Source organism: Anser anser, assembly GCF_964211835.1.
Source record: "Anser anser genome assembly, chromosome: 3".
NCBI classification, from domain to species: domain Eukaryota; kingdom Metazoa; phylum Chordata; class Aves; order Anseriformes; family Anatidae; genus Anser; species Anser anser.
The window spans coordinates 69,721,372-69,744,915 of NC_139722.1; the positions used below are offsets into that span (position 1 = coordinate 69,721,372).

The 23,544-nt window shown below is 41.0% G+C and overlaps 1 protein-coding gene across 14 annotated transcripts in view; it reads right to left on the minus strand.

Annotated features, from left to right (window-relative positions):
• Nucleotides 1-23,544, minus strand: part of PLEKHG1 (pleckstrin homology and RhoGEF domain containing G1) — a 159,729-nt gene that overhangs the window by 114,518 nt on the left and 21,667 nt on the right. For 3 of the 14 annotated variants that reach the window (XM_083828426.1, XM_083828424.1, XM_083828432.1), the window contains exons 1-2: nucleotides 19,154-19,293; nucleotides 8,286-8,363 (exon numbers count right to left, since the gene is read on the minus strand). The exons of 2 other annotated variants lie outside the window; for them this stretch is intronic. Coding sequence is in view for 3 of the 12 variants with exons in the window: in XM_083828431.1 (XP_083684557.1) it covers nucleotides 19,154-19,379 (226 nt within the window). In the remaining 9 variants the exon portion in view is untranslated. Of the gene's footprint in view, nucleotides 1-8,285; nucleotides 8,364-19,153; nucleotides 19,457-19,640; nucleotides 20,120-20,759; nucleotides 20,830-21,468; nucleotides 21,665-23,544 lie in introns of those variants that run through there. 9 more of the 14 variants (XM_083828425.1, XM_083828422.1, XM_083828431.1 and 6 more) reach the window with 7 other exon arrangements.

The following is a 23,544-nucleotide window of genomic DNA, read 5'->3' on the forward strand; positions in this document are numbered from 1 at the left end:
TTGCTAGGATTCTCTTCTTTCTGGCAAAGCAGTCACTGAGCACTCTCAGTGCAGTGGCAGAGCAGTGAACTCCCATCTCTACCCTATTCAGGGCAAGTTTGAGGCCAGTGGGTCTACCACTTAAATGACTATTGTTTCAATGAAAAACAAGAAAAACACAATGAAGTCAAGGAAGACCGTCCTCTTGAAAAAAAAAATCTGAATTTTAAAATTTCATCCGACTTATTTCTTTGTTCTGTGCATAGTAACAATATGAATACCATGGTGAGCGCAAGTGTGCTATCACAGTCACAGCATCTCTTGAAGTCTACTAGACATTAACAAAAGAGCAGATGGTCATTACTTCAGACTCCCTGCCCTTGATCATCACTAATTCAGGAGCAAACTAATTTAAATGAGCTAGTGCCAATTCATAAAGAACTCTTTGTCCTCTCCAAACTAATAGCTTTAGACCTTGTGTTACCAGATGTGCTTCAGAGAAACAATACATTTTTAAATTATAACGTCCTGTTTAAAGTCCACTTTAATGTCACTTCTCATAAATATTGGCGTATGAAGCAAATTTCAAAACTATGAACTTACTCCCAAAAATAAACAAAGAGAACTCTGATCATAGTTTTGGTTTAGATTCTAGACTGATCTGGCACAAATGTATTTAATTATCCTCTAACCCATCTGACCAAAAGCTCTCTACTCTGAGTCTAGAAGTGGCACATAGTCTTTTGAAAGGCTTCACTTCACCCTGAAGATTTATAAGCCTTCAACACTGGCACGTGCAATAAAGAAGGAAGCAGTTATGGTGACCATTACATAAGCAATGCAACTTAGACCTAAAATATTATTAGGTAGTCATTAAAAAGACAAATCAAACTTCTAAGAATTTGGAGTAGGCCTTAAATCCGTTGACAAGTCATCAGCAGAAGTCTTAAAATATGTCAAGTGGGGAACAAAAGGGAATACAGTGAATCATCTGACATGATTCCAGTCATGTCACGTCTGACATTTGAGAGACTGTTCACATTAAAACAAAGAAAGAATCTTTTCTTTGGGAACAAATCCCAGAAGCGAACATCAGTATACTGGATGCAACTGTATTTTTCTAACTTAGCGAAAAATAAAAAGTAGAATTTTGAAAATATCTAAGTTCTTTGAGAGGAAGAGGTAGAGATCATAGGAAGACTGCAATCCACACAAAAATGATTTAAAATAACTTTCCAGAGAATAGAAGCTTCAGTTTTAAATTACACTCTTATTTCTGCAAGAAAATGTGCATCAGTGCTGGGGAATCCTATATCTCAAAAATTTCTCTTGCTAGTTGTTTTGTTGAAACTTGCCTTTTTGTGTGAAACACAAAATTTTCAATAAATTGCTATTTTACAACAAAATATTTTTGGCCAAAAAAAGCTACATGGCTTCATTTTAAAAATCATTTTTCAAGTGTAATATTTCTCAAAGTACAATGCTGTTTCTTACTTAAAAGGCTACACTGTGTATTTTAAAGATACACACCCACTCACTCATACTCCCACAACACAAGCAACATTGGTGTTTAAAGAGGTATGGAGGGTATTTTTTTTCCCAAAGCATCCTTTTTCTACACAGAAGAAACAAATAAAACAACTGTAAATTCAAGGTCTTTTCTATTCTACCTTGCAAACAAGGTTAGAAGCCACATCTCTAGTAAACTTTGTCCTCCATTTGATCACAGATGACTGGGATATCCAAATACAAAATATACCATCTCTACTAAGCAACTTCACATATCTAAATTATTATGTACTAAACAAATACAATCCAGGCTGGATTTATCCTTGAAGCAAAGTGTATAGCAATAGCTGAAGGAAAGAAGCTAAAGTCGAAATTTCTGTGGGGGTGACAAATACACTCTTGGGAGATGATGAGGGTGTGAGGGAAAAGAGAAATGTTTTATTAAAAAAAAAAAAAAGAAAAAGAAAGAAAAAACATAGTTATGTCTCCCATCAGATTGCATACTGGTATTATTCTGAATCACAAAAGAAACTCATGAGTAGAAAACACAACAGTATTTGATGTCACTCTAGCTGCGTATGCAAAGTATTCTTTTTCCCATGTATTAAATATTTCATCAAATTCCTACAAAATGTAACTAATATAAATATTTACTTTTACAAAGGGTCAAGTGGACAAAATGTAATTCTCCCAGAAGGAAACCAGATGTTTAGTATCTTCAAAGTGATGTTTGTGCTGATAAAAGCAGTAGCTAATCTTTCTTTCAGGGGTTGAAGTTCAGGCTACAGTTTCTTTTACTGAACAGCTATGTATCAAATTCTCCGATGAGTATCTGCCTCAACAGAAAAAGTATTTTTAGATTTCTGAAAGATATTGTTTTGTGTGCAAAGTAGTCAATGCACAAACTAAAGAGCCTTCTTTGATCATTTTGTAAAACAATCAGCAGTCCTGCTACAAGTCACCTACTGCTGGTCACCTACCATTTTTAGCTCAGGAGGAAAGCTGTCACATCCATTCCCAAAGCCAGGATTCCATAATACCTACATTTTAACAAACTTCTATATAGCAAATGGAATATACTAAGTCTCACAAATTCTCAGGTTTTTATTATGAGTCATGCAAGAGGTGCAATTCTATGCACTACACTGATGCACTACAGTGTTTCTTAAAACTTACCATACATATTAACAGTGCCCCTTTAACAGAATTTCCAAAAATGAACAAATAGATTTAAACAGATTCTATGGGGGTTTTCCTGTATTACTTGGCTGGTGCCATGACTAATATTTAGCTACAACTTAATGCTTGCCAACAGATGCAAGATAAGACTGAAACCCTATGAGAATAGGCTAAAAGCCTTTGGAGGCATGAACAGAGTCTCTGTATCTCATTCAGAAAGCAAAAGGATTATTTAATTGCTTAAATTACCCTTAGACAAGCCTTTAAAAAAAAAAACAGCAGTGACATAAGTTTAACCTTGACTATGCTGGATCATTACACAGTTAATTACTCTACACAGTCCACAAATTTATAGTGCAGGTGGAAATCAGACCCAAGAAGGGGTCACACTTTGATACCCATTCTGCCATTCTGCCAACACACTAAGTGCATATGTACCACTGGGACATAACTGCAGTATGACTGATTTATGGTATCATCAGCTTTGTATTCAACTATGTTACTGTTCATCTACAACACTATGTTCTTGCTCACTTTTCCAATCTCTAGTGGCCATGTGCACCTGTTATTTGAAAAACCTGTTTAATCTAAAAGAGGCTGTAAGCCTCCAGGCTAAATAGCATCTTATGGATGCAAAGTTGTACATCTCAACACCTCCTCTGTTAAGTGATGGAGATGCTCTCGTAAGAGGACATGGGCAGAGAAGATTTTGGTACAGCAAATGACAAAAAAGGACTAGAGAAAAAAAAAAACAAAACAACCCACACACTATTTTATCTAACACACATCAGAAACTCCAAAGAAAGAGGGCAGTGCTGCCCAGTGTACTAATTTTAGTCAACCAGCTTCATCCAAGCTCAACATAAACACTGTCAGTTTAAGTACCAAAATATTTAGCTTGTGCAAAAACAGAGCACTGGCACCTTTCTTACAAGAAATGCTGCAATTAAACATAATAAATGGGAAAAGGAAGACTCAAAGGAAAACAAACTAAGTGGTGGGGACTCTGATTTACAGAGCTTTCAGTTCTCGTGTTCACATTTTTCCCACACACCTTGTGATGCAAGAGAGAGCAAAAAGGTTTCCTGTAGACACTCTTGGGGGTTTGCACATCCCACTTCCACTTGCTTCTTTATGATACAAGTCAGAAAGACAAAAAAGCATGGTTGGTATGATGCACAGGACAAGTAGTGATACACTGCACTACCACCCTGTGCTTATTTCACCCAGCTGCTTTCCTGGCCTCCCTCAATTATTTCCCCAGACATCTGTCTTCTCCACCTTCAACCTTCAAGTCCCCTTCTGCGCTCATGCCAGATCCTTTCCTAACTTCGTTGCTCATCAGTTCCCCAAACTCGCTTCCCTGAGGTCTGTAAAGCCAGGTATGGATCTTCCCCGGCTCTGTCCCAGGAAAAAGCACACCCGAGCCCTCCAGGCCTCAGCTCTCCTGGGAGTTGTACAACACAGCAAGCAAAAGACGGTCAAGCAGGAGATGAACAACAATGCCACAGACTGAAAAACTGCATCCTAGAAACTGTAGTGGTAGCGTGAATGTTTCAGCTTTCATACCCTGGCTACGTATGCTATTTTGTTTCTCCCTTTCCCCAGCAGAAGCCATTTCCAGTGTGATTTTGGAGCATTACATCTACCGTGCAGGGAACGCACTCTGAAGACAGGACTCTTTACCTATCCCCGACGATCAAAATACAGTACACCCCTGAAACTTTTGCAATTCATTTATTTTTTTTTTTTTTCTAAAATATAAACAAGTAGTTCTGTCCCAGCTTGCAGCTTGTTTTTCTGCTCTGGCTACACCTGTGACAAAGGAACAATACCGTCACATGTCACCCATATCCCCCCTGTTAACTAGTCCCTAACAGAAAAAAAAAAAAAGTAGTCTTCAAGACAGTATCACTGCTGCACAGGATGCTCGACAGAAAACAACAGATGTGCTATAATCACTACTGCCCATTCGTTTCCTTTATGTCAGAAAGAAAGCAGCAGTCATCAATTAAGAACTCCTATCTACTGGACACAAAAGGAAGCATACACTTTTCCTTGATCATTTGACCGTAACAATAGGAGATGGCAGTGGGGAAGGACTGACCACTGAGCAAGCAAAGGGGGAATACAGGGGTGAATGAGCTTGTCTTTGGGGATTTTATTTATTTTTTTTTAAACTAAAGGTACATTTAAGAATTCATGTTCAACAGTTTAACGTACAAAAAAAAAATATCAAAAGAATCCTTTGACCACAGAATATACAAAATCCTAATTATGCTATTACTGAATTTGTCCAGACAATTCTTTTCACTGAATCTTTTCACAGCTGAAAACATGAAACACATGAACTAATAAGAAAATTAAGCACCATCTGGACAAAATGTTTTTTTTAAACAGTTATCATGATTTTTATAAAACTGTTAGCCTAAATGCAGTAAGTGTTTAGACATTCAGTAGGTCACTGGCAAGTTATTTGTATTTATATTTTGAGAAATCTAGTCAGATCTGTGCATACCTGTGTTAAACATCACATTTACCGGTCAGCTTTTCTATAGTGAAGTAGAAAGACAGGTTTCATAAAAACATCAACAATAAACAACCCTAAAGATTCACTTCACATTGTTTCTATTTTAGCCTGGCTACAATCAGCTGCAAAAGATTTGGGGGAAACTTATGAAAATTTTCTAGCCTTAATTATGGTATTAGACCCTAATCTAGTATGCTAAATTAAGCCCTGAATATTCCCATGGATACTAATGCAACTGCACTAATAACCTAGTAGGCACTTTCTGCAATAAAAAAGCTTTTACAGGCCTTCATATTGCAACTGAAACCCTATTCTTGCACTATACCTTTGCTCCATTGCATACCAAAAATAGACCAGACTTAAAGAAAACCTCACACAAGGGCATGCATCATTCTTTCCACCCCCACACAGTTTTGCAAGCCCTCATACCATTAAAGACCTGGCCTAAACAAAGCAATCAGTGACGCACAGATCCTCGAGAAATTTTTGTTTGTTTTTTAAATATGTATTGGCTTTTAGCATAAACACATTGTGTATTAAAACTCATTCTCAATTGTTAGAACATGCAGATTGATGTGATATTTCCTCCTCTGCTACAGCAGATGTACTGATTTTAAGAGTTGCTCAAGCTCATTTTCATTAATTCTTTCCAAGGATTACTGTATTCTAAACAGCACTTTACTGAAACAATTAAAAGCACACAATGTTGTTAGACAAGTCACATGAATAACAAAAATATAAAACAAATTTCATAAATTGTCTGCCCCATGCCCCCAAAACAATTCCAGAAAGAAAACATTCTTAAAACCTCCAGATTTAATTCTGGAACGTGAAGCAAATTTGCCAAAATTACTAATAGTTATTTGCTACAGAGTTAACATCCATCCCTAAAAGCTGTATCTGTCCAAACCATTAAGATATCCCTTTTACAGAACACCACTCATTATACTTTAATTTCATGGGACAATGAAAGAAAACTAATTCCTTACTAAATACATTTCATCTAGCCCTTGAATGAACATCCATTCAGCTGAAACATTTCCACATGCCCTAGTTTTGTTGATATGATATTCTGTAACACTGTAAACTATATGCTTGTCTGCCATGTATCCCAAAGAATTTTAGGAAATCCTCTGCTTCTTAGGACGTGTATAAGCCCTGTTGTCTCAGCTTTCAGGAAAGAAGTTATTAAGTCTGACAGTCTCATTCAGCTTTTCTGTTCATCATGCAAGCATATTAAAATCACCACAACTCAAAATCAGGGCCAAGCAGCACATTTGAAACAAAATGGAAATCAGGGGGAAGGGAGAGAATTTGTGCAAGTAATTCACTTCCTAAGGTCACAAGGCCAATACTTAATGGGCATTCTGATATGCATAAATTTCAAGCTAAATAAGACAATTTGCTGTGTGGGGCCTGGGAACGCACAACCCAGCCTCCATAACTGTGGAGGAAAAAAATATGCTAGTAATTAACCAATCATCAAATAATAGAGGCAACTAGTGTACTGAATTTAAGTCATGCCTTTTTTGTTGTTGTTAACATATGTTAAAACATGCAACGTTATTCAAATCAAAACTGCAACACTATTCAAATTCCAGTTACTATTTTTAGAAGAATTCCTGGTCTTACCTCTCTCAGCCTCTGCAAAATGCTTTCCTGCCCACAGAGACTGTTACCCTTTGGATCCACAGGAAAGATCTCTCTAATGTTTATCAGATGTAAGCTTCAGCTGAATGCTAAGCAATTCCACTAGCGCCTATCTATTAAGGCTATGCAATCTCAAAATATTGGAAGTGCCAATACTTAGTGGAAGCTGCCACTCTCCTAAAATTGTGTTAATATTTGAACACAACTGGATCATCAATACATACTACAAAAATATATTAAAAACCCTATCACCGAAAGTATAAAATACATGTTATGAGAGTGTCCTAACATAGCACATTAGTATTCCCTTTGCAGCTCACAGAAGCCGGAGTGGCAATTAACATTTTTTTTAATTGAACCATACTATACTGGTTTCAGCATTAGATGTTCTATCTGAAAGCAGTGAAATAGGTTATTTATAAGTCAATGAGTTTTTCTAAATACCAGTGCTCGTGCAGTTACCAACAAAGCCCATCACTGAATGCCCACTTTCTTCAAAGAGAAAAAAAGACTCCTTTGGGTTGGCACTGAGACTGAGACATTTATAATAAAGGAGGAAAAGGAGGGAAAAAGGGACCCTGCCTAAAGCCATCTTCTTGATTAACATATACTGGAAAATCTCAAACAACCCGTATCATGAAGGAGTTGGACTCGATGATCCTTGTGAGCCCCTTCTGACTCAGGATATTCTATGATTCTGTGAAGATCTCTGGAATGTCAATTTGGTTTAGATAGTGAAACAAATGAAGTTGCCTACTCTAATCAAGAGACACTTCCTTGACATCTAAATCTGCTTTTCCCTGTTATCTGAAGTTCTTCAGGTCCTGCAGGACCTTCGGGTAGTAAGAGTACATAAAGAAAATTAAACCCCTAAAAAAATAAACTCAGAAAGAACAAACAATTTCTTCTCAAAATGATATAAGCAATATTAGAAATCTCTGCAGAACACAGATGTCACAGATCTTCCAAGCCCCATACTCCACATAATTACAAGACCATTCCTTCACCATAAAAATGGCACTTCTACCTCCAAAAGGATGGAGGAGTCAAACAACTTACCAAAACTTTAGCTACAGATCTTTAGCAAAAATTGAGTTACTGAAACAGATGCTAAAATTGCAGACTTGCTATAACCACAACAAAACTGCAGACCTGCTATAACTGCTTAGGTGCCTCAAAATTTTGATTTTATTAGCATAAAACCCCACTTGCATGCCCAGGAATAAAACCCACCATCTTGGCTTACATCTCTGACCTAAAGGTACATAGACTTCTTGTACATAGACTTCTTTGGGATTTGCATATTAAGCAGTCCCACAGTTAACTTGGAGTATTTTCACTGAATGCCAATATTCAGCTCAGCCAGAGGCACAAACGTGATCTCCTTGCTTATAAAAAGAAAATAATAATGATAATATGTACTTGGTAGAGCACTCACCAAAAGAAATCACTGTTAGATTAGGCAAGGAGGCAAAGTGGAATCAATTTTCCTCTCTTCTGTTCAAGCTATGGCATTCTGTAAAAGGAGGACAACAGTTATGGAATTAGAGAAAAGACAAAACAGAGCACAACTCTAACCCGCTAAGGAAGATGTGCCGTATGCACCTGAAGCCACCCTCCCAGCGCTGCCTTTGCATTTCGCCTTAGAGAAACTGAATAAAATGTAGCACGGGCTGAATCTGGTTCAGACAGACTAAAAGGTATTAGGTTTTGAATAGGAATTAGACACTAATGTGATTCTGAAAACCCCATTACCACCTCTGTGAATACCTACCTACCTACGTGTTGTTAAAATCTAGTCGAAACAGATTATCTGAGGTTACAGTCTAAGTCTGCATCAGAGCAGGAAAGTGTTCTCAAATTCCCAAGATCTAAACTCTGAAAGCTTCAGGCCACACTGCTTCTAGAAATTGTTATCACAGATTTTAAACCTAATTATCTTTAATGCCTGGAAACCCCTATCCAATGAGCCACCCACTTTCCTGCTGAGCAATATAAGGACACATCAGTAGATGTTAAGCAAATCAGTTCCATTAGTTATTTCCTAGCACCTGTCTGGTAGCGGCATCTGATCTAGCTATTTTCAAAGGATCAACAAGGAATGAATCCAAATGAAAATACCGTTTTGGCTAGCACTTAACAAAACGCAACTGTTTTGATCGGTGGTAGAATGATGGTTGGAGCAGATGATCTTGGAGGTCTTTTCTAACTTTAATGACTCCGTGATTCTACGATACAGCTGTGATGCATCTCTTTCTAGCAAAAGTTATTAACTTGAAACCTTCAGAACCACAGATTTCTTGATTTAAACTTATTTCTTTTGCTAAATTTAAAATCCTTCCCAGCTTCAAAATATTATTCAGAAGGTCAACCAAAAATCAAACATGGATACCTTTGTTTTAAAATTATTATTTTCATTTCTCTAAAACATGGGCTTATGTTTGCCTCTTCTGGAGCACATCAAGATTAATTTGTCTCGCCTCTCCTTCATAGCTATTTCTGTGCTATGGACTCAGCCAGACACGACAGGGAAGAACCCAAAGAACAGAACATCAAATGTTCTCACTCTGAACTTTCAGGTAGCTACTGAATGTAAGACTGGATTTAAAAGAATTTTTTTTCTTTTTTTTTTTTTTTCTTTTTAATATCACCATAAGGCATGTTTATATACTTGGAGTGGAAACAGCGCGCATTCAGCTGCAATTGATTTCCTGTATGGCAAAATACCTCAGGCATTCAGCTGGCTGGGAACATTACAGAGGCCTCTCACCATTACCAGGTTTTTGGGACTAAGATGCTCTGCCCGATGCCTGTTCTTATGCCAGAATAAACAGAATTCCAGCCGGGTGTCCAAGTTAATTTGGTCTAGGGGAACCAAACCATAAACAGGCAAGATTTTAAACTAAAAATCCATTTAAAAAATATTGGTCTACTTTCAACTTAAACAGTAATACAATCAATTCAATCTTGCTAATGTGGCATGATGTTCATCTCTACTTTCTTTTTAAAGTACAAAAACACTGCTCCATCTGAGAGATGCTTTTTTATTATTATTATTTAAATGAAATATCAACACTTCCCCCCTACACCCAGTTGCTACATTTACAATGATAAACACACTCTACATGGAAACTTTATCAATTTCAAAAGGTTGATTTTTTGCCCCATCACTGAGTGACAATTATATTTACAGTTGTTTTTTTTTTTTTTTTTTTTACAGCATTTAGTTTTTCTCCATTTGTAACCAAGTACATAGAATAGCCTCCACTAACACTTCTATGAATCTGCAGAAGGGAACATATGAGTAGTCTTACTAGCTTCCTGTGATTAGACTGCAACAGTTGTAACATTCAAATGCCCGACTACCTTCCTGTACCTCAGACTGTAAATTAAGCGAAACCAAAATACAGCATGAGCTGTAATTACCATGCTACTTTCCATTCAGTCTGTGCAAGTTCCCTTCTTCTCAAACCCTCCAGAGGCAAAGGACCCCATTTCAATTGCTAGAGAAAGTAGTTTCTTTAAGAACCGTAGACAGAGCCAGACTATCAACACATAAGAAGTAGCAATAACCATGACCATTTAAATACATACACACAAGAGTGTGCGCAGATAAGGAAACCAGGCAAACCTGGAAGAAACCTAAATTTTCTATGGTGGCACTCTAGTTTAATAAAAGTTTCATCCACAACAGCTTCTTAGTTCCCAATTAAAATAATTGACCCAATGCAAAAAGACATTCTCTAAATTCTGGAGCACCCAACAGCTTTTCAAAGCCTTTGGATTGATGACTTCTGGCAGGGTCCTACAGTCGCTTATGAACCAACTGAAGCACAAGCTTTTGGACACTACGGAGAGATCTTCTATCAACCTCCTTTAACTTTTTCAAAAACGTTTTCTACAGGTCTTGTCTTTTTCTTTCAGATTTTCCTGTCATATAGAAAGATAAATATATTTTTCATTATGTGAAGTTTTTGACCAATTAGGTTGAATATAAGGTTTATTTCTCAAACATCAGTGTAAGAGTATAACACACTGTTGCACTAGAAGCACTATCACAAGGAAAACATGTGCAGGTCCACTAAAAGAAATTGATTAACCAAATATATTGTCATTTGTTCTATAATTTCTATTTTATCTGGGGGGAAAAAAAAAGCATGCTTTAAAATTGCCTTAGCTGTTCCAAAACTACATCATAACTATTAATAAAAAACTTCGTTTTCCGAATCATTTTTAGAAGATTCATAGGATTCAAGTTGTTATTAACAGATGTATCTAGAAAAGCATGCAAGTATCAGTTTAAGCTAAAAATCTTACTGGAGTGTTAAAAATGTAAAAGAAGCCTTGCACAGGACCCAAGTTAAGCAGAACCTACATTCATCTGTAGAAATCTGAAGAAACTTATATTCAGATATAGTCACATTTAAGTTGATTTGAACGATTTAACTGTAAAACATTCTGCCACCTGGAGATTTCACTGTAACATTAAATGAAAAGTCCAGAAATCAGAAAACTATCTTTCAAAACCCAGTTAAATGAAACTTCTCTTTCTGGGTATACTCCAGAGGCAACCAAAATAACTTTCAGTAACAAGACAGGTGGCTTATTGCTTTTTTCTTGGGATTCTTTAGGAAAGCTGAGGTTAAGATCCCAAAAAGTGACACAAAACCCTTTCGTGCTACATACTAATGGTCCATGACTGAGGTGCTGACTGAAAGGCTAATATTATCACTGTACTCCAGCAAACTGGCTTCCTCAAACAAATAAATATGGTTTTGAGTCTCAAAATCTCTGCTCTTCAAGGACTTCCCTGTCCTGTTTCTGCTACGGGAAAAGACAAAAGCAAGTGAAAGCCACCCAACTACGTATCATTGCATTCCACGAACTTACCAGTAGGAGCGACCCAGATCTGCTTTAATTACAAGTATTAAATCATCCCTGCTCTCACCTGGTCCCCAACCATACTAAATTTTATCTCGTATTCAAACAATTCTATCCTTAATGCTTGGATAGTATTGTGTATTCAACATAATAAACCATCGTCAATATAGACTGTATCATTTTAAAACAAGTACCTGTGCCAAACAATTCCACACAAACCTGACAAGAAAATTACTTGCAGAACTTCACATTTGTTAGACAGCAAACCACTGTGCAGGTTTCATCACCAACAACTACGACTAAACTAAGAATTTATTGGGCATGATTATTACGGAGTTACATGCCAGTACTTATAGCCCAACTTTCCTAGCCAAGGAAAGCAGTTTGCCTATTACAGCATCAAGGGAAGGCCACATACTGTAGCACCTTCTTGTTGCATGATGTAACTGTGATGAATGGACAGAAGATCTGCCACTTCCCAGAGAACCAGATTTATTCCACATGCAATCACCTGAGAGCTTTCCCAGATGTATTAAGCTAATTGCATGAGCTAAGTATATGCAGCCTTCCTACCTCACAGCAGTGAGCAACACAAAGGTGGAGTTGCGTGAGAATGTCAACAGCTAAGAGCGAACCCTTGCCAGAACTCCTACAGATCACTTCTTGCGTGACCTCAAACTGTCCCAAGGAAGGAAGTCAGTGTTTGGCAGGTATGGCATACACAAGTAACTCTGACCCAACTACCAAAACTAATCATCTGCTGATAAGGCTCAATGTTTGTAACTAGCAAACAAGAGAAACCAACCCAGTACACGTTTCTGAAATTGTCAGAAAACAGGCATAACCAATCCTTTATTAAAATCAAAAAGAACTCTTCATGCAGCAAAGTCATCAATTTAAAGAACAAAAGGGGAGAAAAAAAAAAAAAAAACATAGAGTGAGCAGACCCCTCATCACTATAACACAGTGGCAATGAAGAGGCATTCAGTCCGTCCTGGCACCCTTATCTCTCCTTAAGCTTCAACAGCTGTGTGATGCACACAGCCAGGGTGGGTAGATGCGTCCATCAGGTATGTACAGAAAAGCTATCCCCTAGAGATGAAACACACTGCAAAGCAGCAGACCTTCAGGTGACAAAAGCTGACAACCATCTTTCTTATGAAGACATCATGGTTTTGTTTTCCAGAATTCTTCCTTGCAAAGCAGGCACAGCTCCTACCCTATCCAAACAGCATGCAGTGCCATGCGGAAGAAACCCTTTCTCCATGCCCCAGCAGTACGTATCTGATACTTGATATAGCAGGTAGATGTTCGATGATATATTAAGGGGTTTCCCTGGAAATCTGGGAGAAACTCACAAGGTTAAGTGAGTGCAAGGTTTGGAGGAGGAGATAGTGGAGAAGATACCATCCTACCACAGAAGAGAACAGACTTCACAACATGACCGACCTGATAAGGTAAGGATAAAGCTAATTCAGCGAGGAGTGTGGCAAGTTAGCCAGTCTGTCTGCAGGACAGACAGCAACCTTCTCCGGTGGCAGGAGCACAAAATGACCACCATAGATCACATCAGAGATTTATGACTTGTGTCTCATCTAACATGAGGGAGGCTGACAATTATCAGAGAAGACTGAAAGATTACAAACATCATACGCTGTTGGTGTGTAAGGGAGGGCAAGCTGTCTCCCCAAATGCACTCATGACTCATTAAAAACACTTTTCCCTCCCATTCAAATAGGCTAAGTCTGCTGATTCTTCAGAGGAATTAGGTGTTTCTGCAACAGACTAAAGTCTATGTTGACATCATTCAGGTACTAAGGTATGACAGCTCTCTGAGCAACACCACAAGGTATGTTATCAGGATAATGAAAAGGAACTGTGAAGTAAACAGTGACGAAGCTTTACAACCTCTGGAGTTGCAGCATGACAATCTCAGCAGCAACAAACCTGCTTGCAAGTTAAATTGATGTTTCCATTCATATCAACTTGGTTACAGTTTAAAAAGTGAGTAGGAAACTTTGTGCATGCTGAAGTGATAAAGAAGATAAGAGACTTGCATAATCACTAGTTCTATGTTTCCCTCATATATTTTCAAAATATTTCTCAAAGAATTAATTGTAATTTCTCCTTCATATCAATCAATTCCTGTGTTAAGGAACCAAAGCACTGTGTTAGTCTAGATCGAAGTGCCATAGATCAGTGACAGCAGCAGCAACCAAGCAGTTCTGCCACTGTTTATTTCTTATTTCTGAAATGCTTTGGAACCCCATCTATGAACCTGGCCTCACTGTGATATGCAAAACAAATACAAAAGTAAGAAAAAGAAAAAAAATGAAAAACAACAAGTTCGTACGGGTAGGTAAGAATCACAACAAAGCTGCAGCAGACACTAGCTAATTTTAGGGTACACGGGGGGGAGTGTAAATATTGGTCAATATTTTAAGAAAAGTTATTTTATAGGCAGTTAGCAAAGACAAACTTGCCTGTGTTTACAGATAACTCCACCTAACACGAGTGGAAGCATGGGAGAAAGATTTTGAACATAGTCTGTATCGTTTGTACTAAGAGATAGGGACTATTAACGTGGACTGATTTAAGGCAGAGACTTTAACCTTGAAATGCACACCCAGATGACAATGCTGAAAAGTTGTCAGCCATAACAGTGAAAGGAAGCTGGCTGTTACACTGTCCCCAGCATTGCTTAGAGCAATCTAAACAACCTTCCCTTCCTAATCTGGGCATCAAGGTTTCATCTACAACAGCTCTGAGTAAGCCACTGGGCAGGTGATTCAACAAGCGGTCCCACAAAACCCTTTTACCCCTGCTCAGTGCTTCCAGTGAGAGGATGCATGCATCCCATCAGCAGAAAACATTAACCGCATGATACAAGTGCCTGGAGCATGATCCTGAAATGTCTGAATGGATAAGAACGCTCAAATACTTCAACGTTAACATTCATTAAGTCAGATTTTAAAACATCTGGGCAGGGCTCACATGCAAGTTTCTACAGAACGCATGCTTACAGGAAGAGGCTTGGCACCACTTCTAGTCTGAAATTCAATGACAGAGCAGCCAAGCAAGACTTATAGGATTCAAAGATAATTAGTACTGTTTAGGAGTCAACTTTGCAAGGGAAACAGCTGCCAGCCCAAGATATACCTGTTGATTACACCTATAAAACGTACGTGTAACTTCCACTGGCATAACCACCCACGGTCCTGTGGAGGACTAGGAAGCAGGCCTACTGGAACTCATACCGTGGAAGAAAGAAAGAAACCAAGTCATGAGCATCAAGTTTCTGTCCCAGATAAGATTTTTGAACTGCTGTCCTGCTCTGTATTTTCACAGCAAGGCTCTGCATCATGATCAGTGAGAACATAGCCAGTGACCACCCCAAACGCAGGTCTTGCAGAAGGCACTCCAGTCAACAGCTGACAGTGGTCTGAAGCAGCCTTTAAGTGCTTGGACAGCTGCTTCTTTCAGGCCTCCTCAGCAGCTTTTCCCTCAATTTCCTTCCCCAGTCCACCCTGACTAGGCCCCTCTTTTCCTGCACCTGCAATCGTGTTTGCAGTTGAATCTATTTTAGGCCAAGTAAGTTCATAAAAGCTCAACTTGGTGAATCAGATAAGGCAGACCTATTTGATACAACAGCCATATATAGAAAAATGTTTTATATCCTTAAAGGGTCTTGAGAAACTGTTAGCGCTATGAGCTAGTTTGTTACACACACTCTTTTGGAAATGGAATTAACACAAACAGCCTTCTCTGAAATTTCAAGTTATTTATTTAATCTGTTCACATTCATCTGTTGTATTCTTAACCACATGCACAAAAAGTGTACCCAGCACCTCCAATCATAACTGTTGCCACTGCGCTGCTGATACAATCAAGACTGACTTTCCTTCTTTACTCGCTCCGCTCCCATTCCCCCCCCCTCAGTTCTGCAGTTCCACCCATTTGTTCTCATCTGTGATGTTTTCATCGGGGAATTTCAGTTCTTCTTTCAAAGAGAAGTTCCTGTGTATTACAGTTAAAACAAAAGAACTGGAAAGTATGAATTTATTAGGTTTAAAACACTAAAATAACTGAAAAATACTACAAGATTAACAGCTAGTAAACCAAACGCACAAGTTTGAGAAGTCTGAGCCATGACTGGGGTTGGGGGAGGGAAGAAAACTGGGTTTGGTGATGCTGCACAGCTCTTCCAAAGGTTTTGGTCCATTTCCAAGAACGAGCAGATTAATCAACAAGTAAATGAGCATCTATTAGAAGTGCTTAGAAAAGCATATTTTATAAAGAGGTGAAAAAAAAAACAAAAAAAAACTATGAGTTCCATGTCATCCCATCCTCTGCATTCTCAGTTTACAAGAATAATGCTTTTTTCCACTCTTTTCCTCATTGCCAGTTCCACAAACTAAAGCTCTCTGTGTAACCACAGCAATGCAGGTTCTGAAAGCTAAGCATTCAGCAACACCTCTGCAAGTCCTTTTGCTACTCCAGACTGTGCTGAGGACTGCAATAATTCTCTGTTGGTTGGTTTGGTGTCTTTTTTCCCCTCTCCCAACTCTGTAAAATGGAAATGCTGTTTAGAATAAGTAGTAGTAAGACATCTTCATCATCCCCATGAGCAAAAGTTACAGATCATTCTGAGAGGACTGCCACACATAATCACAACTACTCCATATGTATTCATTAGTAGACTTTACATTAAATTTTTTTAAATATGTTTTTACTGTACCTTTTCTAGTTAAGATACCTTTGTGCTGTGTTTGGCCCTCTAAGAAGTTTAAGTCAATGTAACTTAAAGCCATTAATGTTTCAATAAAATGTGTATGTTTGTTGTTTTTGCCAGAACAATCATCCTTTTCAACACGAGTGAATACAAAAGAGAATGGACATCAGAAAAATTCCTTTGTAGTAACTTAGAACTGCCATGGCTTTATAGATGTCAAATCCAAGAAATGATTCCCAGAGTCCTTTAAATGGGTTCATCACCAAATTGGATGTTTTGATTATTTCCTGACCCAGTGTATCTGACCCTATGGACATGGAGTGCATGAAAGAGCCACGCTGAGCATCTCCAATTGCCACCCAGCAGCGTGGCCTCTCTCCACTTCGTGACCATGAGGATGGCCAAGATTTGCAGCTCTGGCTTGGCAGGGGAGAGATTTGGCCCAGCCAAGCAAGTGCTGAGGTGGCAACATGTATGAAAGTAGTAAACAAATAAATGCAAATCATCTCTTCAAGGAGTCTTTGACATACTTTGATACTTTTAGCTTTAGCCTTTTAGATAATAATAATAAATTTAACTAATAATCAGGACACACAAGAAGGGTACCAAGAACTCAGTCTGCCCGTTCCAGAGCTTTTCTGCTAAGCACAGTTCATACCAAGACCTCAAATTCAACAACTTCAGACCCAAAGTATGCCACTGGACAGTTAGCTTGTATTCTCACATCCTGCCCAAGAAAGAGGGAAAACACATTAGCAGATGTTCTGAAATCACTAGAGCTTCCAAAAAATGAAGTTCACTATTTGAAGATTTCCAAAGCCACACATCATTAACTTTCACCCTTCACTAAAAAATCAGAACTGTCTTTGCAAGACGTTTTCAAGACTACAGCTTACAAATCAATTTGATTATGCACCCACATTTTCTATTTCTGAAAACCATAAAGTAAAACAACAAGAAAAATGACACATTAACACCTCGCGTGGCAATCATAACCTGCCTTTGCAGGGATACACTCACTCATATGGCCACAGGTCAACATTGTTTACCTAGCACTCCGCAGACTTGTGGGAAAAAGACAGCATTCCAGTAAATGAACACATTCAAAACTGAACCATTTTATCAGAGCATCTTGCATCGTTCCCATTTGTCAACTTGAGAACATAGAGAAGTAGAGAGTCAAAGCTGAACAGCAAAGCTTCGGGATGAACCAGAGAACAATACCAATATTCACTGAGAGGCTGATCTCGAACTGCCCTCTCATATTTTCAAGACAAGCACCCTATTAATAAATTTTCTAACCTTAGCATAACTTATGTTTTCCTCTCAAAGCACCCCCACGCATATCCGTGAAGAGCTCTCAAAATTAAGACAACTGCATGTCACAGGCACCAGAAAGAGTTTTAAATAAATCTCAAAGAAGTTATATATTGTGCCTTGCCAACCACAGTGAATTACATAGCCAGGAGTTGCTACTGCCAGATTTAGCTTTGTACGAGCTAACAGGATTCCTTTATAAATTTAGCTAGAGGCACAGGCAACAAACGCTTGTGGAAATTTGAACTGCAGCTCTCAAGCTGCAAAGATTGTTCCCTCCAAGAATGAAACGGTAGCAAAGGAAGACTATTAGCAGGATCCCATTACACAGCTTTCAAAACACCTCTAAGTCATCAGGATCTCTAGGCAGCATTATAAATACCGAAATTATCAGCAAGCAACACGAAAAGAAAAAAAAGCAAGGCCACAGCTGTTTCTGTGTCTCAGTTAGTAACTTGGGGGGGCGGGGGGGGGGAAGCCAAGCAAAGATTGTTAGCTGTACTTTCAGCTGGCTTCGAAGTTTGTTTCGGGTCCTCTTCCCTCATGCCCGGAGCGCTGTTACTTGTGAAGGAAGGAAATGAGAGCCTTGGGGTTGTCAACACCGGCTGAGGGATGAGGTCCGAAGGGCTTCCCATTCAGCAAGGAGGACAAGGGCTGTGACACACAGCCTGCAAAGCAGGGGAAGGATGGGGACGGGAGATGGGGAAACACATCCGTGGTTCCGCTGGACACCGGGACACTGCTCTGCCGCCTCTCTCTCCTCTTCCCACCCCAGGATAAACATCCTTGATACTTAATGATAAGACCAATCATACTTTTAACCCCCTCTGGGCCACAGTCACCACATCCCGATGAACGTTACTTTAAAGCATCAAAACTCTTAGAGACAGTTTCCCCAAAGACACAGGTTTGGCAAAACACCTGTGTAAAACCAGAAAAGCCAAGCAGTTTCTGCGTGCATTAAAGGGAGCACCTCCTTCCCCACAAACCCCCAAAAAGCACCCGACAAAGCCTTGCGACCTCGTCTAAGCCCGGAGCCCCCAAGCAGAGCGCAGGCGTGCGCCCGATGCCCCCCTTTCTCCCCGCCGGGGCCGGGGGCTGCCCGGGGGCTGGAGTGCCCCCCCAAAAAAATCTTTGGGTGTCCCCCAGCGACCAGCAGCCAGCCGGAGCCCCGCCGAGAGCAGCGCACGGAGCAGCAGGGAGAGGGGCGGGGGGGCGGCTCGCACAAAGGCTGCGGACACAATGGGGGCAGGCGGCGGGGCCGGGGGAAGGGGATGGGGACGGCCCTAAGGGGGGGGGGGGGGCTGCAGGCGCCTCGACGACCACCGGGACCCCCCCCCCAACCCGGGGGTCGCCCCCCCCCCTCCCGCGCTTACCGGCAGCCCCTCGCCCTCCGGTGCCCCCCTCCCGTTCACACTCGGGGCGCAGGGGCTTCGGGCGGGGGTCTCCCCGTCGGTGCCTCCCCCTCGCAGCGCTCCGCGGCCGTGCCTCGGCTCCCTCCGTGCGCTCCGGCTCCGGGCAGCGGCTTAATCCCCAAACTTCTCCTCCTCCTCCTCCTCCTCCCGTGCGGGCAGGGGACTCGGCGGAGCTCCCCTCCTCCATGCAGCTCCCGCAGCCCAGCCGCTGCCTCGGCCCCTCCCCGGGGAGGCCCGGCCCGGCCCCGGGCCGCAGCTGACTCCGCTCCCCTTTTCCTCTCCTCCGCCCCCCCGGAGGCTGGGGGAGAGAAGAAAGATTAAGCGCCTGGACTTACTCCTGGAGCCCGGCCAAGGCGAGCAGTCAAATTACAGCCCCGGGAAGAAGAAGAGAGGAAAAAGGAGAGGAAGAGAGAAGAAAAATAATAATAATGATAAAAAAATCGGCTACCGTTTTCACGCACGGAGCAAGCGCTCCCCTTTCAGCCTCGCCGCCGGCTCCTCTCCGGCACGGCAGGTTTGCCGTTCGCTGCTCCAGTGCCCCGCGTCCTTACCAGCGGCTTGGAGCTCCCGTAAATGAGCTAAAACGGCCAAAACGTGCAAGAGGCGGGTCAGCACCGAAATACAGCCCGTAAAAAGCAAATTCAGAGAGGTTTTGGAGATTACATCTGCCCCCCCGCCAGTCTGCGTGGCCACCTCCTGTGAGAAGGTGAGCCCGAGCTACCTTTAAATTACAGCTGTGAAGGTTGTGTAAGACATGCCCTAAGAAAGAGGCTGCTTAAATAAATCCTGAATTCTTCATACACTCAGCTGTCCCCATCCTTCTGGCCCCTAACAAAATACACGTTTTCTTGTAAAAACCTTGCTCTGGGCTTTGCATTGCCCTGCTGCTTTTGTTCTGTAGCACAGTCTCTCCCTCCACTCGTGATAATACAGAGCACATGGGGTGTGAGGCAATTTGGGAGGTTAGAATAGCTCAAAGTTTTAAGATGTCAAAACAAGTAATTACAGCAGTAACTCAGTAAACCAGGAAGTTTCGGCGTTTGCCCTCATCTTACCTGTTCCCATCAGATTCCTTCAAAAAACTGCTCTGGCAAGGTCTGTTCCTGTCCCATTAATTTAAAAGCTCAGAGCTCCTTCCCAACATCCACGCGGTGTATGTTTCAGACCAGTGCTGAATTTTAAAAGCTCGACACATTTACAAATTCATTCTGGCCGCATTTCAAACCAAAGGTTCGCATTAAATAAAGTGGGAATAAATCAGCTTATCAACTGAAGAATAAAAACAAAAACCCTCAACTGCCTTAGTGGCAGCCATTCTAAGTAATATTTATTCAGAAATAATATGTATTTACGTTGCACAATTAGAGCACAGTTATGACTGAGGGGTAAGTCCCGGCCCACCTCTCCTTCCTTGTGAACTGTCCCTGTCCTATCAGACAGGGAAGGCAGACCGTGGGAACCCCGGGCTCCACAGTGAATGTTCTAGAACGGTGCTCCACAAAATGGCTGCAGAGGGCAAGCGTGGAAAAGGCGAGACAGCCTGGATATGAGGGGTGTCTCCACTCACCCCAGCCCAGGGGTTGTGACCTCCTGCAACACATCGCTGCTCCGCATCTGAATTCGGCACCCGACTGAGATGTCCTTAGCTCACCACACTCTGCCCTTGATCTGGGGACAAAAATTTGGCCTTCATTCACACACCACAAAATAAAAAAATAAAATCACTCATGAAATAACTAGGAGAGAAATATCTGGAAGTCTTCCCCACTGGGAGAATCAAGGAATGTTTTTCCTTTATGAACAGATCTCTCAAAGATGATAGTAAAGCAAACTACTGGTTAATGCATTTAACTTGGGCCAAATTAAAACGAATGAAAATGCACGCACATCCCCAAATGGGAAATGCAAGAACAAAACCCCCAAACCACTCGGTATTCCGAGTCCCTTTAAGAAACTGCACAGCCCCTGCAAATATGTTTTAAAGGCCTGACATGATCTGTTCCATATGGAGTTTGTTTTCTCTCAGTGCTGTGACTAACAGGAAAAATCTTCAAGAAGAGAAGCCTCTTCCTCTTTCCCCATCCTTTTACCTCCCTCTCCCCAAAGGACTGACCGTGAGCCAGTCTGGTTTCTGTTGGCTCGTGCTAAAAATAGTGCTCCCGCGGACGGACCAAATACCTCCAGTTTTATGTTGACGGGCGGACAGAATATGATCGTTGTTGCAGAAAGAATGAAGGAGGTTTAAAGGTCAGGCTTTACAGCGCTGTAATACAAACCGGTGCACTGGGAGAACCACTCCTTTTTGGAGGAATTACGCAGACGGACGGGCTGTGAGAACCCTTATCTCTGAAGGCACTCCGGGCGACTACTGTGAAAAGGCCCAGATAACCTGCGCATGAGTAACAAAGAAGCTGCAGGCAGGTGAACCTTTCGCCCAGGTGTTTCCCCTGTAACTGGACGCAGGTGGCACACGTGAGGGACAGCAGTGCCAGCAATGGGGGCTCCTGACCAGTTTGCCCAGTTACCCTCTTGCACAGGCAAGAGGCAAGCCTCTGCTCCCCCACCTCCTGCAGCTTTTTTGGCATGCAAGGGTGTCTCTCACTCATACCTGCTCCTTCATGCCACAGGACCTCTGCCTTCCTCTCCTCACGCAACATGGGATCCAGCTCCTCATCCCGGTCCCTTCCACTGCCCCCAGCGGGAATTACCCGTGTGCAGGAACCTGTGCCCATCATCAGCCCCCATCTTCCACACAGGGGGTCAGGACTTGCCTTCGGGTACCACCTGAAAGCGGTTTGCTGACTACAGTTGGGGATTTGTAGCCTAATTTTTTTTTTTCCCTGTTTGGGATTTTTCCTTTCTTCTGAAAGGTCTGCTTATACCAAGTCTACCAGAAGGTTTATATACATATATTTGATCTCAGACACAGCATTTCCTTACGTCATCAGCACTGAATTGCACTAATCACTGTGCTGTTCTCCTTTTGGCTGTGACTCAGCAGAACTCCACGCAGTGCTTTTAAACGTATGGAAATCTGTGTCACTTCAGAGCTGCTGACTGATGACGAATGTCAGCAATCACTTGAGAACAAGCCCAAGTTTATTCATTCTGTGTTACAATTTTTTGGAAAAAAAAAAAAAAAACCTTCCCTGCAAAAGCAGAAAACTGCTATTCATTAAAGCACCTCACAAAGAGAAGACAAAAAGACACACCACAGACTGCCAGTTGAGGGAGGATCTGCAGAAGCGAGCAGCTGCATCCATGCCATGCACACAGGTGTACAACAGGAAAATGGATGTAGTCTTAAACTGGGCACCCCCCAGTCAGCCTAAGTCAAAAAAAACATCTGCAACGTGCTTCTTGCCTAGCATCCAAATTAATTATTCCACCCACAGTACAATTTAATTGGCAGGCGCAGGTACACTTGTTTTCTTTGGAAAACTTATTATTAAGCGTGTTGATTTTTTTCTAAGAGCTATGCCCCTGCTTAATAGAACATGCTCTTTCATTTATACTAATGCCAAGGAGCACTCAACCATTCCAGTAATTAGATGTTCCAGTCAAATCATTAATATCAAATAAAATGCCTACTTTATGCCTGTGTCCTGCAGGTATTTAAGTACCTCCAAGTTGATGACATAGCTGTGTGAAAAAAATTGGAAGCGTGTTTAAGTCTTTATAGTAACAGCTGCTAAAGCTTTTAATCAGACACTGCAAAGTTCAGAATTTCTTACTCCCAATCTTAGTATGAAATTTAAATGGAAGTACTTTAAATACAAGATATCTCTGCATGACACTTGCCTTGAGACAGTGCATGTACAGAATGGGAGATGATGAGGTTTAGTGGTTACAAGTCAACATAAGAAAATAACAAGAGATTGTACAGAAGGAATTAACTGAACTTAATCTTTCTAGGGAGAGGGCTTGGTTCCTCCTTTGGGAACGTTTCCATGCAGAAGTAAACATCTTTGAGATCACTTGCTTTCCCATGTAGTGCTATTGCTTAAATCCTCCACAAATGCAACTGTATTTCATAAAAAGGCACGCAAGCCAGCTGCAGCTTTTACAAAATATACTTCTGGTAAACTCCAAAGCTAGCACAATTATGTTGTCAGCTCAGGCCTCAGATTCTTACAAGTCTTGGTCCTTAAGCACAACCTCCACGTTGTTATGCTTTCTCAAGCTTTTTGCTAGACAAAACATTCTAAATTTCCCACCCGTTCTCCTCCAGAAGGCTTTTCTGCTGGCTTGTTCCCTGAAAACATTTTCATCTACAGCCTTAAAAACAAAAACCCTGTTTCAATCTTACAAGGACTCATCTCTTTCCCCATGTATTTTTCTTTAGAACATCT